Below are 21,841 nucleotides of genomic sequence, written 5' to 3'. Positions count from 1 at the left end.
GTGTGTGGGAGAGATTGATGGTCGGCGCGGACTCGGTGGGCCGAAGGGCCTGTTTCCACGCTGTATCTCTAAACTAAACTAAACTGAACTAAGGTCGGGATCCTATCCATGCCTGGTTTGATGAAGTGGAGTAGACGATGGGCTGAATGACCTAATTCTGCTCCTATAACTTATGAACTTATGAACAAATTCACCAAGGTAAAACGTCACATATCCACTTTCTCCACAGATGCTGCCTGACCCGCTGAGTTACTCCAGCACTCTGTGAAACGTCACCTATCCACTTTCTCTAGAGATGCTGCCTGACTCGCTGAGTTACTCCAGCACTCTGTGAAACGTCACCTATCCATGTTCTCCACAGACGCTGCCTGACCCGCTGAGTTACTCCAGCACACTGTGTTTTGCTCCGGATTCCAGTTTCCTCAGGGTACTCTGGTTTCCTCCCACATCCCAAAGACTTGCAGGTTTGTAGGTTAGCTGGCCCTCGGTAAACTGTCCCTAGTGTGTGGGAGAGATTGATGGTCGGCGCGGACTCGGTGGGCCGAAGGGCCTGTTTCCACGCTGTATCTCTAAACTAAACTAAACTGAACTAAGGCATGTGCAGTTCTGTGTGCCTACTTGTGGGTGTTCTTGCCCTGCTACACACGAGGTGCGTGACCTCCCACTGCACAGGGTTACACTGCATTAGTAGTTTCACTGCACGACTGACCAGAGCTGCAGGCTGCGGCTTCCATCTGCACTACCCGCACGGCTGGGTTTGATCTGCACGGATGGGCTGTGGTGACCCAGGCTGTTCTGTTTGCAGGGGGCCGATCTGAAGTGCCGACTAACACCCATGACGTCCCTGAGGAGAAGCGTGCTGCAGGGCTGGGGACCGCAGGAGCCGGCTGCATGCCCACCCCCTCCCTTCCTCAAGGACCACAGGACAGAGGGCGATGAGGTACGGAGGAGGTGAAGCTTGCGTCTGTTCCAGCGCCTGGTCTCGGGTCCACATGGTTAACATTGCTGCATGGAGTGTGAGCTGTTACTCTCCATTGGGTACAGTGGATGTGGACAGGATGTTTCCACTAGTGGGAGAGTCTAGGACCAGAGGCCACAGTCTCAGAATAAAAGGACGTTCCTTTAGAAAGGAGATGAGAAGGAATTTCTTTAGTCAGAGGGTGGTGAATCTGTTGGATTCATTGCCACAGACGGCTGTGGAGGCCAAGATGGAGATAGACAGATTCTTGACAAATATGGGTGTCAATGGTTATGGGGAGAAGGCAGGAGAATGGGGTTGAGATGGAAAGATTGATCAGCTATGATGGAATGGTGGAGTAGACGATGGGCAGAATGGTTTGTGTGGTGTGGGGATGGATGGTTTGTGTGGAGATGGATGGTTTGTGTGGAGATGGATGGTTTGTGTGGTGTGGGGATGGACGGTTTGTGTGGTGTGGGGATGGACGGTTTGTGTGGTGTGGGGATGGACGGTTTGTGTGGTGTGGAGATGGATGGTTTGTGTGGTGTGGGGATGGATGGTTTGTGTGGTGTGGGGATGGACGGTTTGTGTGGTGTGGAGATGGATGGTTTGTGTGGTGTGGGGATGGATGGTTTGTGTGGTGTGGGGATGGATGGTTTGTGTGGTGTGGGGATGGATGGTTTGTGTGGAGATGGACGGTTTGTGTGGAGATGGATGGTTTGTGTGGGGATGGATGGTTTGTGTGGTGTGGGGATGGATGGTTTGTGTGGTGTGGGGATGGATGGTTTGTGTGGAGATGGACGGTTTGTGTGGAGATGGATGGTTTGTGTGGTGTGGGGATGGATGGTTTGTGTGGTGTGGGGATGGATGGTTTGTGTGGGGATGGACGGTTTGTGTGGAGATGGACGGTTTGTGTGGTGTGGGGATGGATGGTTTGTGTGGTGTGGGGATGGACGGTTTGTGTGGTGTGGGGATGGACGGTTTGTGTGGTGTGGGGATGGATGGTTTGTGTGGAGATGGACGGTTTGTGTGGGGATGGATGGTTTGTGTGGTGTGGGGATGGATGGTTTGTGTGGGGATGGATGGTTTGTGTGGGGATGGATGGTTTGTGTGGTGTGGGGATGGATGGTTTGTGTGGTGTGGGGATGGATGGTTTGTGTGGGGATGGATGGTTTGTGTGGGGATGGATGGTTTGTGTGGTGTGGGGATGGATGGTTTGTGTGGTGTGGAGATGGATGGTTTGTGTGGTGTGGGGATGGATGGTTTGTGTGGGGATGGATGGTTTGTGTGGGGATGGATGGTTTGTGTGGTGTGGGGATGGATGGTTTGTGTGGTGTGGGGATGGATGGTTTGTGTGGGGATGGATGGTTTGTGTGGGGATGGATGGTTTGTGTGGTGTGGGGATGGACGGTTTGTGTGGAGATGGACGGTTTGTGTGGTGTGGGGATGGATGGTTTGTGTGGAGATGGAGATGGACGAGCAGTTGAGCTACAGGGAGTGGTTGGGTAGGCTAGCACTTTATTCTGTGGTGCACAGGAGGATGAATGGTGATCTTACAGAGGTGTACAAAATCATGAGGGGAATAGATAAGGTGAATGCAGAGTCTTTTATCTAGAGTAGGGGAATCAAGAACCAGAGGACATAGGTTTAAGTTGAGAGGGGAAAGATTAAATGGGAACCTGAGGGGTGGTGGGTGTATGGAACGAGCTGCCAGAGGAGGTGGTTGAGGCTGGGACTGTCACAACATTAAAAAGGCGCTTGGACAGGTACATGGATAGGAGAGGTTTGGTGGGATATGGGCAGGGGTGGGCAAATGGGACCATCTTGATGGGGCATGTTGGTGGGCATGGAGGAGTTGGGCTGAAGGGCCTGTTTCAGTGCTGCATGACTCTCTCAGGTCAGGCCTGGCCTTGGTGCCCTGATGCCGCTGTGTAATTGGCTTTGCAGGCGGATGAAGGTGGTGACTCTGAGGAGGATGGGTGGTGCCGTGCCGACTGCCCGGGGGCTGGTGGTGCCGTGGACCAGTGCCGGCTGGAATTCGCCAGCATGTTCGACACCCTGCACGGCCGGCAGGGAGGACAGGCAGAGCAGCTGGAGGCCAGGTTTGGGCAGCTGCAGAGGGGCGTGCTGCTGGCGTGGAGCCTGGCAGTGTCGGCAAGGGAGGTAGAGGGCAGGGATCTGCTGCTGCACTACACTGTCCGTGCCCTGCTGCAGTTTGCCCGCCTGCTGCCCTTTGCCCCGGCCAGTCTGCCCGGCTCGCTGGCCAGCACTCGGGCCAAGCTGGTGGATAAGGCACTGAGGACAAGCCCCGGCGTCTACCGCACGGTGCAGCTGCTGCGCTACTGCCTGACGGTGCTGCACTGGGACTCGGGCCGCAGGCTTGCACTGGCGCATGCGCTGAGCCTGTGTGCAGGCGTGGTGCAGCTGCTGCTTGCCAGGAGGTTGGGGGCAACACCAGTCTCACAGTCGCTCTTCAGCTCTCTCCGGGTGCTCCAGCTCTCCTCTGCACATCTGAACACGGTGTACAGTCTGCCAGCTGCCCTCCCTGGGAACGCCAGGCTCACCTCACTGCCAGAGCCTGCGTCACAAGCAGCCGGGGACAAGCGCTCATCCCCTGAGCTACCCTCTCACACACTGCACCCTCCACACGCACCATCACACAGGTAAGGACAGCTGGCGACCAGCACTCACTGGCACACACCCTTCATCTACAGGTGCTCCTCAGCTTACCATAGCATTTCGTTCCGAGAAACCCATCGCAAACTGAAAGTATTGTAAGTTGAAATGCATTTAATACACCTGCCCATGTGGCCGTAAGCCAGCTGCAGTCGCTGCCATTTGCACCATCGCAAAGTCAAAGCATTGTAAGCCGGGGAGCACCTGTACTGCACGAGGGCGTTGTGAGGATCAGTGAGCTTTGGGTTCAGGTTTATTACTGTCACGTGTACCGAGGTACAGTGAAACGCTTTGTTCTGCATGCTATCCAATCAAAGCATTAATGACTTGGATGAAGGGATTAAAAGTACCATTAGCAAATTTGCAGATGATACAAAGCTGGGTGGTAGTGTGAACTGTGAGGAAGATGCTATGAGGTTGCAGGGTGACTTGGACAGGTTGTGTGAGTGGGCGGATGCATGGCAGATGCAGTTTAATGTGGATAAGTGTAAGGTTATCCACTTTGGTGGTAAGAATAGGAAGGCAGATTATTATTTGAATGGTGTCAAGTTAGGAAAAGGGGACGTACAACGAGATCTGGGTGTCCTAGTGCATCAGTCACTGAAAGGAAGCATGCAGGTACAGCAGGCAGTGAAGAAAGCCAATGGAATGTTGGCCTTCATAACAAGAGGAGTTGAGTATAGGAGCAAAGAGGTTCTTCTGCAGTTGTACAGGGCCCTAGTGAGACCGCATCTGGAGTACTGTGTGCAGTTTTGGTCTCCAAATTTGAGGAAGGATATTCTTGCTATTGAGGGCGTGCAGCGTAGGTTTACTAGGTTGAATCCCGGAATGGCGGGACTGTCATATGTTGAAAGACTGGAGTGACTAGGCTTGTATACACTGGAATTTAGAAGGATGAGAGGGGATCTTATCGAAACATATAAGATTATTAAGGGGTTGGACACGTTAGAGGCAGGAAACATGTTCCCAATGTTGGGGGAGTCCAGAACCAGGGGCCACAGTTTACAAATAAGGGGTAGGCCATTTAGAACGGAGATGAGAAAAAACTTTTTCAGTCAGAGAGTTGTAAATCTGTGGAATTCTCTGCCTCAGAAGGCAGTGGAGGCCAATTCTCTGAATGCATTCAAGAGAGAGCTAGGTAGAGCTCTTAAGGATATGGGGAGAAGGCAGGAACAGGGTACTGATTGAGAATGATCAGCCATGATTACATTGAATGGAGGTGCTGGCTTGAAGGGCCGAATGGCCTACTCCTGCACCTATTGTCTATTGTCTGTAAAGCAAATTGGATTGGCCGCATTTAGAGTATTGTGTTCAGTTGTGTCACGCTGCCGTAGGAAGGATGTCATCAAGTTAGAAAGAATGCAGAGAAGATTTACGCAGATGTTAGCAGGACTCGAGCTATCGGGAGAGGTTGGGCAGGCTAGTGCTTTATTCCTTGGCGCGCAGGAGGATGAAGGGTGATCTTGTAGAGGTGTCTAAAATCATGAGGGTGAATGCACAAGGTCTTTTGCCCAGGGTAGGGGAATGAAAAACTAGAGGGGAAAGATTTAATGGGAACCTAAGGGGCAACCTTTTCACAAGAGGGTGGTGGGTGTATGAAACAACCTGCCAGAGGAGGCAGTTGAGGCAGATGTTATAACAGAATTTAAAAGGCATTTGGACAGGTACATGGAAGGAAAGGTTTAGAGGGATATGGGGCAAATGCGGGCAGATGGGACTAGTATAGATGGGGCATCTGGGTCCGTGTGGGTAAGTTAGGTCGAAGTACTGTATGATTCTATGACTATACACAAATACAATCATCAAACAACTACAATGGGTAGAGCAAAGGGGAAGATACAGAGTGCAGAATATATTTCTCAGCATTGTAGTGCATCAGTTCCATTGGCAAAGTCCAATGTCCACTATGGGGTAGAGGTAAATTGGAAAGTACCATAGCTTATGGAAGGACCGTTCAGAAGTGTGATAACAGAGGAAGAAACTGTTCCTGAATCTGGTGCACGCTTTCAAGCTTCTAAACCTACCTGACAGGACTGGAGAGTGGAAGCAATGATGGGGGTGTGAATGATCATTGGTAATGTTGGCTGCTGTCCCAAGGCGGTGAGTGTAGGTGGAGTCAATGGTGGGGAGTGTAGGTGGAGTCAATGGTGGGGAGTGTAGGTGGAGTCAATGGTGGGGAGTGTAGGTGGAGTCAGTGGTGGGGAGTGTAGATGGAGTCAGTGGTGGGGAGTGTAGATGGAGTCAGTGGTGGGGAGTGTAGGTGGAGTCAGTGGTGGGGAGTGTAGGTGGAGTCAGTGGTGGGGAGTGTAGGTGGAGTCAGTGGTGGGGAGTGTAGGTGGGGTCAGTGGTGGGGAGTGTAGGTGGAGTCAGTGGTGGGGAGTGTAGGTGGGGTCAGTGGTGGTGAGTGTAGATGGAGTCAATGGTGGGGAGTGTAGGTGGAGTCAATGGTGGGGAGTGTAGGTGGAGTCAATGGTGGTGAGTGTAGATGGAGTCAATGGTGGGGAGTGTAGGTGGAGTCAGTGGTGGTGAGTGTAGATGGAGTCAATGGTGGGGAGTGTGGTCTGTTTGATGGACTGGACTACATCCACAATTCTCTGCAATCTGAGATTGAGAACATTTTAAGCTGTCCCTGAAAATGCGGATATATAGGTTAAGGCTACCTTAATTTGTCAATTTGGTCAGCCAAAGATCCTGTTTGTCTGCTGTACAACTCTTACTCTAAGATGGTGGTGTGAATCAGTCTTGAATCACTGCTGTCCTGATGATTTAGGGAAAAGTTTGGTGGTGGAGTTTGGGTTGGGAATTGGAGGCAGAGGGGTTTGGAGATGGATGGGACACATGACTGGGGGACGGGTTTAGTGACGGACTGGGACTGGGGCAAGGGTTTGCTGAGGGACTTGGGAGACAGGACTAGTGGCAGCGTTTGGTGACGGACTGGGGGAAGGGTTTGGTGATGGACTGGGAGACAGGAGTGGGGGGAGGGGTTGGTGATGAACTGGGAGACAGGAGTGGGGGAGGGGTTGATGATGGACTGGGAGACAGGAGTGGGGGAAGGGGTTGGTGATACTGGGTTCAGTATTGATGTGGATAGAGAACTGGCTTGCAGACAGGAAGCAAAGAGTAGGAATAAATAGGTCCCTTTCAGAATGGCAGGCAGTGACTAGTGGGGTACCGCAAGGCTCAGTGCTGGGACCCCAGCTATTTACAATATATATTAATGATTTGGACGAGGGAATTGAATGCAACATCTCCAAGTTTGTGGATGACACGAAGCTGGGGGGCAGTGTTAGCTGTGAGGAGGATGCTAGGAGGCTGCAAGGTGGCTTGAAGAGGTTAGGTGAGTGGGCAAATGCATGGCAGATGCAGTATAATGTGGATAAATGTGAGGTTGTCCACTTTGGTGGCAAGAACGGGAAAGCAGACTATTATCTGAATGGTGGCCGATTAGGAAAAGAGGAGATGCAACGAGACCTGGGTGTCGTGGTACACCAGGCATTGAAAGTAGGCATGCAGGTGCAGCAGGCAGTTAAGAAAGCGAATGGTATATTGGCATTCATAGTGATGGGATTTGAGTATAGGAGCAGGGAGGTTCTGCTGCAGTTGTACAGGGCATTGGTGAGACCACACCTGGAGTATTGCGTACAGTTTTGGTCTCCTAATCTGAGGAAAGACATTCTTGCCATAGAGGGAGTACAGAGAAGGTTCACCAGATTGATTCCTGGGATGGCAGGACTTTCATATGAAGAAAGACTGGATAGACTCGGCTTGTACTCGCTGGAATTTAGAAGATTATGGGGGGACCTTATAGAAACTTACAAAATTCTTAAGGGGTTGGACAGGCTAGATGCAGGAAGATTGTTCCCGATGTTGGGGAAGTCCAGAACAAGGGGTCACAGTTTAAGGATAAGGGGGAAGTCTTTTAGGACCGAGATGAGAAAGTTTTTTTTCACACAGAGTGGTGAATCTGTGGAATTCTCTGCCACAGAAGGTAGTTGAGGCCAGTTCATTGGCTATATTTAAGAGGGAGTTAGATGTGGCCCTTGTGGCTAAAAGAATCAGGGGGTATGGAGAGAAGGCAGGTACGGGATACTGAGTTGGATGATCAGCCATATCATATCATATCATATATCTACAGCCGGAAACAGGCCTTTTCGGCCCTCCAAGTCCGTGCCGCCCAGTGATCCCCGTACATTAACACTATCCTACACCCACTAGGGACAATTTTTACATTTACCCAGCCAATTAACCTACATACCTGTACGTCTTTGGAGTGTGGGAGGAAACCGAAGATCTCGGAGAAAACCCACGCAGGTCACGGGGAGAACGTACAAACTCCTTACAGTGCAGCACCCGTAGTCAGGATCGAACCTGAGTCTCCGGCGCTGCATTCGCTGTAAAGCAGCAACTCTACCGCTGCGCTACCGTGCCATGATCATATTGAATGGCGGTGCAGGCTTGAAGGGCCGAATGGCCTACTCCTGCACCTATCATATCATATATATACGGCCGGAAACAGGCCTTTTCGGCCCTCCAAGTCCGTGCCGCCCAGCGATCCCCGTACATTAACACTATCCTACACCCACTAGGGACAATTTTTACATTTACCCAGCCAATTAACCTACATACCTGTACGTCTTTGGAGTGTGGGAGGAAACCGAAGATCTCGGAGAAAACCCACGCAGGTCACGGGGAGAACGTACAAACTCCTTACAGTGCAGCACCCGTAGTCAGGATCGAACCTGAGTCTCCGGCGCTGCATTCGCTGTAAAGCAGCAACTCTACCGCTGCGCTACCGTGCCGCCCCATATTTTCTATGTTTCTATGTGGTGGACTGGGAGACAGGAGTGGGGGAAGGGGTTGGTGATGGACTGGGAGACAGGAGTGGGGGAAGGGGTTGGTGATGGACTGGGAGGCAGGAGTGGGGGAAGGGGTTGGTGATGGACTGGGTGACAACTGGGGGAAGGGTTTGGCGATGGAATGGTAGACAGTAGTGGGGGAAGGCTTTGGCAATAGACTGGGAGACAGGAGTAGGGGAAGGGGTTGGTAATGGACTGGGGAAGGGTTTGGTGAGGGACTGGGGGAAGGGGTTGGTGGCGTACTGGGGAAGGGTTTGGCGAGGGACTGAGGAAAGGGTTGGTGACCGACTGGGGAAGGGGTTGGTGACGGACTGGAGGAAAGGTTTGGCAAGGGACTGGGGGACGGGGTTGGTGACGGACTGGGGGAAAGGTTTGGCGAGGGGCGGGGTTGGTGACAGACTGGGGGACGGGGTTGGTGACGGACTGGGGAAGGGGTTGGTGATAGATTGTGGGAAAGGTTTGGTGAGGGTCTGGGGAAGGGGTTGGTGACGGACTGGGGGATGGGGTTGGTGATGGATTGTGGGAAAGGTTTGGCGAGGGACTGGGGGAAGGGGTTGGTGACGGATTGTGGGAAAGGTTTGGTGATGGATTGTGGGAAAGGTTTGGCGAGGGACTGGGGGACGGGGTTGGTGACGGACTGGGGACGGGGTTGGTGATGGATTGTGGGAATGGTTTGGCGAGGGACGGGGGGAAGGGGTTGGTGGCGGACTGGGGGAAGGGTTTGGTGAGGGAGGGTTTTGAGGCAAAATTGTTAAGGGATTGTTGTGTGACGTTGTAATGTCTCTGGTTGGTGCAGGCTGGTGTCGATGTGGAGACTATTGTACCAACATGTGGTGCGGCACCATTCCCATGTGCAGACGCTGCCAACACAGTGGAGCAGAGGCAGTTCCAGGAGGAAGCTGGCACGGGAGGTGGCTCTGCTGACGTCAGTCCTTGCCCAGACTCAGGCAGCTCTGCAGGAGATGGGGGAGAGACTGGGCCCTCAGCGGCAGCTCACATCCCTCATGGGTAAGGCAGTTATAGAGCAGCAGAACCAGGAGACAGCCTGTAAATACACACTGGAAGCAGGCAGCAGGTCTGGGAGCACTGGAGAGAGGAAGGGAAGGAATGCTTAGGCTAAAAGCCTGTCAACCTGATCTCTGGCTAGTCTATCACCATTCACAGCATCTGCCCCAACATAGAACATGGAACAGTGCAGGAGGAATGTGTGATGTTGCGTGTGGAGACCCTTTAGACCTGAAACATCTCGACCCGAAATGTCACCCATTCCTTCGATCGAGAGATGCTGCTTATCCCATTGAATTTTTCCGGAATTTTGTATCTTTAGTGCAAACCAGCATCTGCAGTTCCTTCCTACACATGGCACAGAACAGCACAGGAACAGGCCCTTCGGCCCCCAATGTCCGTGCCGAACATGATACCAAGTTCTACCATTCTCCTTTGCCTGCACATGATCCATATCCCTCCATTCCCTGCATATCCATGTGCCGATCTAAAAGCCTCTTAAACACCACTATCGTATCTGCCTTCACCACCACCACATGTTCCAGGCACTCGCCATCCTCTATGTAAAAAAACGTGCCCCGCACATAGAGTCATAGAGTGATACAGTGTGAAAACAGGCCCTTCATAGAGTCACAGAGTGATACAGTGTGGAAACAGGCCCTTCATAGAGTCATAAAGTGATACAGTGTGGAAACAGGCCCTTCATAGAGTCACAGAGTGATACAGTGTGGAAACAGGCCCTTCAGCCCAATAGCCCACACCGGCCAACAGTGTCCCAGCTACACGAGTCCCACTTGCCTGCGCTTGGTCCATATCCCTCCAAACCTGTCCTATCCATGTACCTGTCCAACTGTTTCTTAAACGATGGGATAGTTCCAGCCTCAACTACCTCCTCTGCCAGCTCGTTCCATACACCCACCACCCTTTGTGTGAAAAAGTTACCCCTCGGATTCCTATTCAATCTTTTCCCTTTCACCTTGAGCCTATGTCCTCTGGTCCTCGATTCCCCTTCTCTGGGCAAAAGACTCTGCATCTACCCGATCTATTCCTCTCATGATTTTGTACACCTCTATAAGATCTCCCCTCATCCTCCTGCAGTCCATGGAATAGAGACCCAGCCTGCTCAACCTCTCCCTGTAGCCCACACCCTCTAGACCTGGCAACATCCTCGTAAATCTTTTCTGAACCCTTTCAATGCTGACAATATCTTTCCGATAACATGGTGCCCAGAACTGAATACATTATTCCAAATGCGGTCTCACTAACGTCTTGAACAACTGCAACATGACCTCCCAACTTCTTTACTCACTACTCTAACTGATGAAGGCCAAAGTGCCAAAAGCCTTTTTGACCATCTTATCTACCTGCGACTCGACCTTCAAGGAACCATGCACCTGTACTCCTAGATCCCTCTGCTCTACAACACTACCCAGAGGCCTACCATTCACTGTGTAGGTCCTGCCCTTGTTCGACGTCCCAAAATGCAACACCTCACACTGCTCTGTATTAAATTCCATCAACCATTCCTCCGCCCACCTGGCCAATCGATCCAGATCCTGCTGCAATCGTTTACAACCATCTTCACTATCTGCAAAACCACTCACTTTTGTATCATCAGCAAACTTGCTAATCTTGCCCTGTATGTTTGATCATTGATGTAGATGACAAACAGTAATGGGCCCAGCACCAAACCCTGACGCACACCACTAGTCACAGGCATCCAGTCTGAGAAGCAACCTTCCACCATCACCCTCTGCTTCCTTCCCTGGAGCCAATTTGCTATCCATGCAGCTATCTCTCCTTGGATCCCATGCGATCTAACCTTCCAGAGCAGCCTACCATGCGGAACCTTGTCGAACGCCTTACTGAAGTCCGTGTACACAACATCTACAGCTCTGCCCTCATCAACCTTTTTGGTCACGTCTTCAAAAAAATCAATCAGATTGTGAGACACAACCTCCCACGTACAAAACCATGCTGACTGTCCCTAATCATCCTTGCCCATCCAAATGCCTGTATATCCTATCCCTCAGAGTACTCTCCAGTAACTTACCAACTACAGATGTTCTCACTGGCCTATAGTTCCCAGCATTTTCCCTGCAGCACTTCTTGAAAAGAGGCACAACATTTGCCCCCCTCCAGTCTTCCGGCACCTCTCCTGTATTTAAGGACGACTCATAAATTTCAACCAGGGTTCCCGCAATTTCCTCTCCAGTTTTGCGCAATGTCCTCGGATATATCAGATCAGGCCCTGGAGATTTGTCTATCTTCAAACACGACAGTGCCTTCAGTACTTCTTCGACAGTAACCCTGACTGCTCTCAAGACACTTCCAGTGACTGCTCCAATTTCCTCCATCCTACTGTCTTTCTCCTCGGTAAATACCTCTTTGAGGTGACCGCTTTGATTCCAGAGAGGTCCCACTCTCTCTCTAGTCACCTTTTTCCCCCTTATGTAATTATAAAATCTTTTGGGATTGTCCTTAATGCTTCCTGCCAGAGCTATCTCCTGGCCTCTTTTTGCCCTTCTGATTTCCTTTTTTAGTTTACTCCTTAGTTCCCAAAACTCCTCCAGGGATGCACTTGATCCCAGCTGCCTATACCTGTCCCTATGCATCCTTCTTGTTTTTGGGCCAACGTCTCAATTTCCCATGTCAGCCAAGCTTCCTTACGTTTGCCTGCTTTGCCCTTCACTCTAACGGGGACGTACATAACCTGAGCTTTCTTCAGTACATTTTTAAAAACATCCCACTTGGCCGATGTTCCTTTCCCCTCAAATAACCTGCTCCAGTCAACTTGAGCGAGACCTTCTCTCATACCCTCAAAGTTGGCCTTACCCCAGCTGAGCATTTTAACACGTGGACCCTCTCCGTCCCTATCCATAACTATCTGAAACTTAATCAACCCAACTTCCCAATACTAGATCCAGCGTTGCCCTCTCACATGTGGGGGTCTCCACATACTGCTTGAGAAAACTCCTCAACACTTTTGAGGAATTGCCCCCCATCTGAATCCTTCACGCTATGATTTTCCCAGTCTATATTGGGAAAGTCAAAATCCCCGACCACAACAACCTTATTGACCTGCAGCTGTCTGCAATCTCCCGGCATATTTATTCTTCCAGTTCCCGTTGGCTATTCGGGGGTCTGCAGTACACCCCCAACAAGGTGATCATCCCTTTCTTGTTCAGGGTCTCGACCCGAAACGTCACCCATTCCTTCTCTCCTGAGATGCTGCCTGACCTACTGAGTTTGTGAAGAAATCCCTTTCTTGTTCCTCAGCTCCACCCATAAAACCTCACTAGCCGAACCGTCTGTAATGTCACCTCTGAACACAGCCGTGACATCCTCCTTAACCAACAATGCAACTCCCCCCCTTCCCTTTTACCCTCACCCCTGTTTCTCCTGAAGCTCCTGTACCCCGGAACATTGAGCTGCCAGTCCTGCCCTGCCCCTCCCTTAACCATGTTTCAGTCATGGCTACAACATCCCAGTCGCTCGTACCTATCCATGCCCTAAGCTCATCTGCCTTCCCTGTCAGGCCCCTTGCATTAATATATGTGCAGTTTAAACCAACCCTCCTTCCTCGCTCCCCGCCTTTCACCCGCCTATTCTGTCCACTAACCTTTCCCACACCACCCTCCATACCAACTTCTAGCCTCTCTGTGCCTCTGCCCTATATGAGATCCCACCCCCTGCCAATCTAGTTTAAACCCTCACGTGTAGCATTGGCAAACCTGCCCGGTAGGATGTTGGTCCCCATCCAGTTCAGGTACAACCCGTCCCTTTTATACAGGTCACCCCAACCCCGGAAGAGATCCCAATGATCCAAAAATCTGAATTCCTGCCCTCTGCACCAACTCCTCAGCCACACATTCATTCCCCCTATCTTCCTATTCTGACCTTCAGTAGCACGAGGTACTGGAAGCAATTCTGAGATCACTACCTTGCAGGTCCTGCTTTTCAGTCTTCTGTCCAATTCCGTATATTCTTGTTGCAGAACCTCCTTCGTCTTCCAACCTCTATCATTTGTGTCAACGTGCACAACAACCTCCATCACTCTTGAGGATGCCGTGCAGCCGCTCTGAGACATCCTGGACCCTGGCACCAGGGAGGCAACACACCTTCCTGGAGTCCCGCCTACTGCCGCAGAATCTCCTGTCTGCACCTCTGACAATGGAGTCTTCCACCACTATGGCTCTGCCTGACGTCACTCTTCCCCGTTGAGCCTCGACACCAGAGTTGTAATCACAGCCCTGGCCACCACTCAATCTTGTCATGTCATCCACTCCCATGAGGTGCACCTGTTTTCAGTAGGTACAGCCACCTTCACTCACACACCTTCGCTCTTCGTTGATGTGATAACCTCACTGAAGGTCTTGTTCAGGAAACTCGTTTTCCCGGAAGACCCTGAGGTCATCCAGCTGCGTCTCCAGTTCCCCACCACGGTCATTCATAGAAACATAGACAACAGGTGCAGGAGGAGGCCATTCGACCCTTCAAGCCAGCACCGCCATTCATTGTGATCATGGCTGATCATCCACAATCAGTAACCCGTGCCTGCCTTCTCCCCATATCCCTTGATTCCACTAGCCCCTAGAGCTCTTTCTAACTCTCTCTTAAATCCATCCAGTGATTTGGCCTCCACTGCCCTCTGTGGCAGAGAATTCCACAAATTCACAACTCTCTGGGTGAAAAAGTTTCTTCTCACCTCAGTTTTAAATGGCCTCCCCTTTATTCTAAGACTGGCCCCTGGTTCTGGACTCGCCCAACATTGGGAACATTTTTCCTGCATCTGGAGCTGCTTCAGGAGCTGCACTTGGACACAACTTCTGTAGGAGTAGTTTCCAGAAGCACCAGCGGTGTCCCTGAATTCCCACATCCTGCAGCAAACACACTGTGCCAACTTGCCTGCCATTTCTCCAATGGGCAAAAATCACACAGTTTGAATCGTGTGGCCTCCTCGCCTCGCTCGGCCTCCTCGCCGAAGACTCTCCAGCCAAAGACTCACAATTTTCTCACCACGGCACTTCACCTCAACAAGGCCCTCCGCCTCAGCTGCACTGCTTTATCTGTTACCTAATCAACTACTTTAGGGCTAATTTGAAAATTACTCCACCCTGGGCCTTTGGTGCTCTTTTAAAATCTTCTTTCCCTCTGACTCACCTACTTCAGCCAATACTCGCTCTCACTGCTTCTAGCTGCTGCTTCTCTCCGACGTCACGGTAAACATCTCCTTTAAACTTTGCCTCTCTCATCTTCAAATGATGCTTTTAGTATTTGACATTTCCACCCTCAGAAAATGGTTCTGACTGTACGTTATCAATGCCTCTTATCATTTTATATATTTCTATCTGGTCTCCCCTCAACCTCTGATCTGCCAGAGAAAATAATCCAAGTCTGTCCAACCTCTCCCTGCAGTTAATGCCCTCTAATAGAGGTATCATTCTGGTAAACTCCCTCTGCACCCTATCCAAACGCTCCACATCCTTGTGTTGCAGTGACCAGAACTGCACCTAATGTGGCCTAACCAAAGTCCTAAAGAGCTGCATCATTACTTCCTGACTCTTGTACTCCAGTGCTGGAGTAACACAGCGGGTTAGGAAGCATCTCTGGAGAATATGGGTAGGTGACGTTTCACAGAGTGCTGGAGTAACTCAGCGGGTCAGGCAGCATCTGTGGAGAACATGGATAGGTGATGTTTCACAGAGTGCTGGAGTAACTCAGCGGGTCAGGCAGCATCTGTGGAGAACATGGATAGGTGACGTTTCACAGAGTGCTGGAGTAACTCAGCGGGTCAGGCAGCATCTGTGGAGAACATGGATAGGTGACGTTTTGCGTCGGGACTCTTGTTCAGACAGATTGTGGTGGTGGGGGGAGAAGGCTGGAAGAGAGGAGTGGGCGGGACAAATCTTGGCAAGTGATAGATGGCTACAGATGAGAGTGTTTGATAGGCAGATGGCTGGACAAAGGCCAGATATGAAAAGAGATAAGGATAGAAGAAGTGTGAGTTGTGAGGGTGGGCAGGTAAGAAGGGGGGGGTGTTGTAGGTTAGTTATTAAAATTGGAGAATTCAATGTTCCTAATGTAAGCTGCCCGAGTGGATCTGGTGCCACAGCACCATATAGTCTAGACATAGCTGTACAGCACAAAGAAGGGCCCTTCAGCCCAGCATGTCCATGCCAACCACATTGGCATACCTGGGTGGTCTCATTTGCCTGCATCTGACCCATCATTATGTTTGGCCTTTATTATAGTTTTGCATGTTATCCAAACAGATCAGATAATTCTATACATAAACACAATCAAGTCAAATCAAACTCAAGTGGCATTTCCCTCCCAACTCTTCCTGTCGATATACCAGCAGTTATTTGGATAGGAAAGTGTGCAGTGGATAGAGCTGCTGCCTTATAGCGCCAGAGACCCAGCTTTGATCCTGACTATGGGTGCTGTTCGTATGGAGTTTGTACGTTCTCCCCGTGACTTGCGTGGGTTTCCTCCAGGATCTCCGGTTTCCACTCCCACTACAAAGATGTGGGTTTGTAGGCTAATTGGCTTAGTATAATTGTAAATTGTCCCCAGTGTGTGTGGGATAGTGTTAGTGTGCGGGGATTGCTGGTTGGCGGTTGGTGTGGATGCAGTGGGCTGAAGGGCTTGCCCAGTGGGCTAGCCTGTCTATGACCCACGCCCTGTAGTGGTCAGGTGTTGAACGGACCAGGCTGCGATAGGCCAGCGTTCCGGCCCACCTTATACCAGGCAACAGGACAGGTGTTTCACAGCGGTGTTTCTCCCTGCAGGTGAGGAGAGCTTCCTGATGGGTGCATACCTGGAATCGGTGCAGACCTGGAGGGCAGCCCTGTGGGAGGAGCGGGGCAGAGGTAGGTGGATAGCCTGCTCCCCACCCTGGGGCTCTGGAAGCTTGGTCGTATCCAGCGTGGGACACTCCCACTGGAACACTCTTCTCCCCATCTGAGCTGGGAAACACCAACTGGAGCCCTCTTCTCTGCCCAACCCTCTCCCCATTTGCCTTGCTTCCCTTCCTGTCTGTCTTCCCGCAAACACTTCCTGTGTGTCAGCTGTCGCATTGAGCAGTCACAGAGTGATACCGCACGTGAATAGGCCCTCTGGCTAAATTCATCCAAGCTAGTCCCATTTATCCGCATTTACCCCATATCCCGGTAAACCTTTCCAATCCATGTACCTGTCCAAATATCTTCTAAGTATTGTTACAGTACCTGCCACAACTACCTCCTCCGGCAGCTCGATCCATATAGCCACCAACTTCTGTGGGTGAAAATGTTGCCCCTCAGGTTCTTTTTAATTTTTTCCTCCTTTCACCTTAAACCAGTGTCCTCTGGTTCTTGATTCCCTTATCGTGGATGAGACTGTGCATTCACTCCAAATGTTCCCCTCATGATACACCTCTATAAGATGATCCTTCAGCCTTCTGCGCCAAGGAATAAAGTCCTAGCCTGCTCAACCTCTCCCAATAGCTCAGGCCCTCGAGTCCTGGAAACATTCTCGTAAATCTTCTCTGCACTCTTTCCATTTTAACACCATCCCTCCTACAGCAGGATGACCAAAACTGAGCACAATACTCCCAAGTGTGCCCTCAGCAACGCCCTGTACAACTGCAACATAACGAGCCAATTTCTACACTCAACACCCTGCCTTGACCTGCCTATTGGCCTGTGACTCCACTGCACCTGCACTCCTAGATCCCTCTGATCTACAAGACTCCCTATCCACCTGTGACACCACTTTCATGGAAATATGTTCCAACATCCCTCTGCTCCACCACACTCCCTAACTACCTGTGGCGCCACTTTCAGGGAACTGTGTACCTGTACTCCTAAATCCCTAAATCCCTAAAGCCTGAAGAAAGGTCTTGACCCGAAACGTTACTCATTCCTTCTCTCCAGAGATGCTGCCTGCCCCGCTGAGTTACTTCAGCTTTCTGTGTTTATCTCCTAGATTCTTCTGCTCTACAACACTCCCTATCAATCCATAACTCAATTTTCAGTGAACTATCTACCTACTAGATCCCTCTATTGTACAGCAGTCATTGGTGCGTTTCTATTGCAGAGGGCAGGAGACTGGTTTACCTGCAGACCAGGTACAGCCTGGCCATTCTCTACACTCACCTCTACCTGTACAACCTGCGTGCTGCACTGGACCTTGGGGGGCAGCTGGTGAAGCAGCTGCTCAGAGCGGAGCCCACAGACGGAGCCCCAGGTGAGGTAGCACTGGGGGTTGGCTGGCAGTCAGCTGCGGCATTGCAGATATTCTGGACAGTGCGTGCACTGGGGTAGTTAATGTGCTCACAAGGGCATGTAGTGTAGGCACGAGGGGCAGTTAATGCATTCACCGGGGCATGTAGTGTGTGCACTGGGGCAGTTATCGGGATGCATCACAGCTTGGTTTGGGACCAATCTCCCTTCCATTGACTCCAGTTACACCCCACGCTGCGTCGGCAAGGCCAGCAGCATGATCAAGGAGGAGTCACACCCCGGCCACTCCCTCTCCTCCCCTCTCCCATCAGGCAAAAGGTACAGAAGTGTGAAAACGCACACCTCCACATTCAGTGACTTCTTCCCAACTGTTATCGGGCAACTGAACCATTCTAGCACAACTAGAGAGCTGTCCTGAACTACTATCTACCACATTGGTGACCCTCGGACTATTCTTGATCGGAATTCCTTGCCTTTACATTGCACTAACACTTCTTAAACATTGGGATAGTCCCAGCCTCAACTACCTCCTCTGGCAGCTTGTTCCACACACCCACCACCCTTTCAGTCTGAAGAAGGGTCTCGACCCGAGACATCCTCAGTCTGAAGAAGGGTCTCGACCCGAAACATCACCCATTCCCTCTCTCCTAGATGCTGCCTGACTTGCTGAGTTACTCCAGCATTTTGTGATACCCTTTCTGTGAAAAAGTTACTCCAAAGATTCCTATTAAATCTTTTCCCCTTCACCTTAAACCAATATCCTCTGGTCCTCGATTCACCTACTCTGGGTAAGAGACTCTGTGCATCTACCCGATCTATTCCTCTCATGATCTTATACACCTTTATAAGATCTCCCCTTGTAATCCTGCGCTCCAAGGAATAGACTCCCAGCCTACTCAACCTCTCCCGAAAGCTCAGACGAACAGCCTACTCAACCTCTCCCTATTTAGTGTGCACGTGGGGGCATTAATTCCCATGGTGCAGGGCCTTCAGTGTGCACACGGTCAGACGATAGCTGTGTGTGTGTGTGTGTTGGGGGGGTTGTGTGTGTTGGGCGGTGGTAACTGTTGGGGGGGGGGTTGTGTGTGTTGGGCGGTGGTAGCTGTGTGTGTGTGTGTTGGGGGGGGTTGTGTGTGTTGGGCGGTGGTAACTTGGGGGGGTTGTGTGTGTTGGGCGGTGGTAGCTGTGTGTGCGTGTGTTGGGCGGTGGTAACTGTGGTGGGGGGGTGTGTTACGCGGTGCTAACTGTTGGGGTTAACTGTGGGGGGGTGTGTGTGTTGGGCGGCGGTAACTGTTGGGGGATGTGTGTTGGGGGTGTGTGTGTTGGGGGGTGTGTGTTGGGGGTGTGTGTTGGGATGTGTGTTGGGGGGGTGTTGGGGTGTGTCTGTTGGGGGGTGTCTGTGTTGGGGGGGGTGTGTGTGTTGGGGAGTGGTAACTGTGTTGGGGGTGTGGTGTGTTGGAGGGGTGTGTGTGTTGGGCGGTGGTAACTGTGTGTTGGGGGAGTGTGTGTGTTGGGGTGTGTGTGTATTGGGGGGTGTTTGTGTTGGGCGGTGGTAACTGTTGGGGGGGATGTGTGTGTTGGGCGGTGGTAACTGTGTTGGGGGTGTGTGTGTTGGGGGTGTGTGTGTGTTGGGGGGGTGTGTTGGGCGGTGGTAACTGTGTTGGGCGGTGGTAACTGTGTGTTGGGGTGTGTTGGGCTGGACGATGGCAACTCTGTGTTGGGCGTGGGGGTTGGACGTGGCTGGGCGGTGGTAACTGTTGGGGGGGTGTGTGTGTGGATGTGTGTGTTGGGGTGTGTGTGTGTGTGTTGGGGGGTGTGTGTGTTGGGGGTGTCTGTTGGGCGGTGGTAACTGTTGGGGGGATGTGTGTGTTGGGCGGTGGTATCTGTGTGTTGGGGGTGTGTGTGTTGGGGGGGTTGTAACTGTGTTGGGCGGTGGTAACTGTGTGTTGGGGTGTGTGTGGGGCTGGGAGATGGTAACTGTGTTGGGCGGGGGGGTTGGACGTGGCTGGGCGGTGGTAACTGTGTTGGTGGGGGTGTGTGTGTTGGGGGGTATGTGTGTTGGTGGGGGTGTGTGTGTTGGGCGGTGGTAACTGTGTAGGGGGGTGTGGGGCTGGGAGATGGTAACTGTTGGGTGTGTGTTGGGTGGTGGTAACAGTGTGTTGGGGGGGTGTTTGTTGGGGGTGTGTGTGTGTGGGGGGTGTTTGTTGGGGGGTGTTTGTTGGGCGGTGGTAACTGTTGGGGGGTGTGTGGGGCTGGGAGGTGGCAACTCTGTGTTGGGCGGGGGGGGTGTATGCTGGGGGGTGTGTGTGTTGGGCGGTGGTAACTGTGTTGGGGGGGTGTGTGTGTTGGGGGGGTGTGTGTGTTGAGGGGGGGTGTTGGGCGGTGGGGCTGGGCTATGGCAACTCTGTGTTGGGCGGGGGGGTTGGACGTGGCTGGGCGGTGGTAACTGTGTTTGGGTGAGTGTGGGGCTGGGATGTGGTAACTGTGTGTTAGGGGGGTGTGTGTGTTGGGGGGGTGTGTTGGGCGGTGGTAACTGTGTTGGGGTGTGTTGGGCTGGACGATGGCAACTCTGTGTTGGGCGTGGGGGTTGGACGTGGCTGGGCGGTGGTAACTGTGTTGGGGGGGTGTGTGTGTTGGGGGTGTGTGTTGGGCGGTGGTAACTGTGTTGGGGGTGTGTGTTGGGGGGTGTGTGTGTTGGGGGGTGTGTGTGTTGGGGTGTGTGTGTGTGTTGGGGTGTGTGTGTGTTGGGGGTGTCTGTTGGGCGGTGGTAACTGTGTTGGGGGGGATGTGTGTGTTGGGCGGTGGTATCTGTGTTGGGTGTGTGTGTTGGGGGGGTTGTAACTGTTGGGCGGTGGTAACTGTGTATTGGGGGGGGGTTGGACGTGGCTGGGCGGTGGTAACTGTGTTGGTGGGGGTGTGTGTGTTGGGGGGGTGTGTTGGGCGGTGGTAACAGTGTGTTGGGGGGGTGTGTGTGTTGGGGGGGTGTGTGTGTTGGGGGGGTGTGTGTGTTGGGGGTGTGTGTTGGGGGGGTGTGTGTGTTGGGGGGGGTGTGTGTTGGGGGTGTGTGTGTGTTGGGGGGGGTGTGTTGCGTGGTGGTAACTGTTGGGGGGTGTGGGGCTGGGAGGTGGCAAATCTGTGTTGGGCGGGGGGTTGTATGTTGGGGGGTGTGTGTGTTGGGCGGTGGTAACTGTGTTGGGGGGGTGTGTGTGTTGGGGGGGTGTTTTGGGCGGTGGTAACTGTTGGGGTGTGGGGCTGGGCGATGGTAACTCTGTGTTGGGCGCGGGGGTTGGACGTGGCTGGGCGGTGGTAACTGTTGGGGTGAGTGTGGGGCTGGGAGGTGGTAACTGTGTGTTGGGGGGGTGTGTGTTGGGGGGTGTGTGTTGGGCGGTGGTAACTGTGTTGGGGGGGGTGTGTGTTGGGGGGGTGTGTTGGGCGGTGGTAACTGTGTGTTGAGGTGTGTTGGGCTGGACGATGGCATCTCTGTTGGGCGTGGGGGTTGGACGTGGCTGGGCAGTGGTAACTGTGTTGGGGGTGTGTGTGTGTTGGGGGGGTGTGTGTTGGGGGGTGGTAACTGTGTTGGGGGGTGTGTGTGTTGGGGTGTGTGTGTTGGGGGGTGTGTGTGTTGGGATGTGTTTGTGTTGGGGGTGTGTGTGTGTGTTGGGGTGTGTGTGTGTTGGGGGTGTCTGTGTTGGGCGGTGGTAACAGTGTTGGGGGGGGGATGTGTGTTGGGCGGTGGTATCTGTGTGTTGGGGGGTTGTAACTGTGTGTTGGGATGTGTGGGGCTGGGAGATGGTAACTGTGTTGGGCGGGGGGGTTGGACGTGGCTGGGCGGTGGTAACTGTGTGTAGGGGGGTGTGTGGGGCTGGGAGGTGGTAACTGTGTGTAGGGGGGTGTGTGGGGCTGGGAGGTGGTAACTGTGTGTTTTGGGGGTGTGTGTGTTGGGGTGTGTTGGGCGGTGGTAACTGTGTTGGGGGGTGTGTGTGTTGGGGGGGTGTGTGTGTGTTGGGGGTGTGTGTGTGTTGGTGGTGTGTGTGTGTTGGGGGTGTGTGTGTGGGGGGTGTGTGTGTTGGGGGAGGTGTGTGTGTTGGGGGGGTGTGTGTTGGGGGGGGTGTGTGTTG

General features: G+C 52.4%; 1 protein-coding gene across 1 annotated transcript in view; it reads left to right on the top strand.

The window, feature by feature from the left end:
- The window catches only part of cplane1 (ciliogenesis and planar polarity effector 1), a 122,821-nt gene that overhangs the window by 34,684 nt on the left and 66,296 nt on the right, over positions 1–21,841 (top strand). Inside the window, exons 11-15 of the mRNA XM_078430516.1 lie at positions 806–940; positions 2,906–3,621; positions 9,287–9,498; positions 16,290–16,370; positions 17,578–17,727. Coding sequence (XP_078286642.1) covers positions 806–940; positions 2,906–3,621; positions 9,287–9,498; positions 16,290–16,370; positions 17,578–17,727 — 1,294 coding nt within the window. The remainder of the gene's footprint in view (positions 1–805; positions 941–2,905; positions 3,622–9,286; positions 9,499–16,289; positions 16,371–17,577; positions 17,728–21,841) is intronic.

The sequence above is a fragment of the Rhinoraja longicauda genome, chromosome 3, assembly GCF_053455715.1.
Source record: "Rhinoraja longicauda isolate Sanriku21f chromosome 3, sRhiLon1.1, whole genome shotgun sequence".
NCBI lineage: Eukaryota > Metazoa > Chordata > Chondrichthyes > Rajiformes > Arhynchobatidae > Rhinoraja > Rhinoraja longicauda.
Note: the sequence above shows the minus strand (reverse complement) of the source record. Positions and strands in the feature narration are given on the sequence as shown.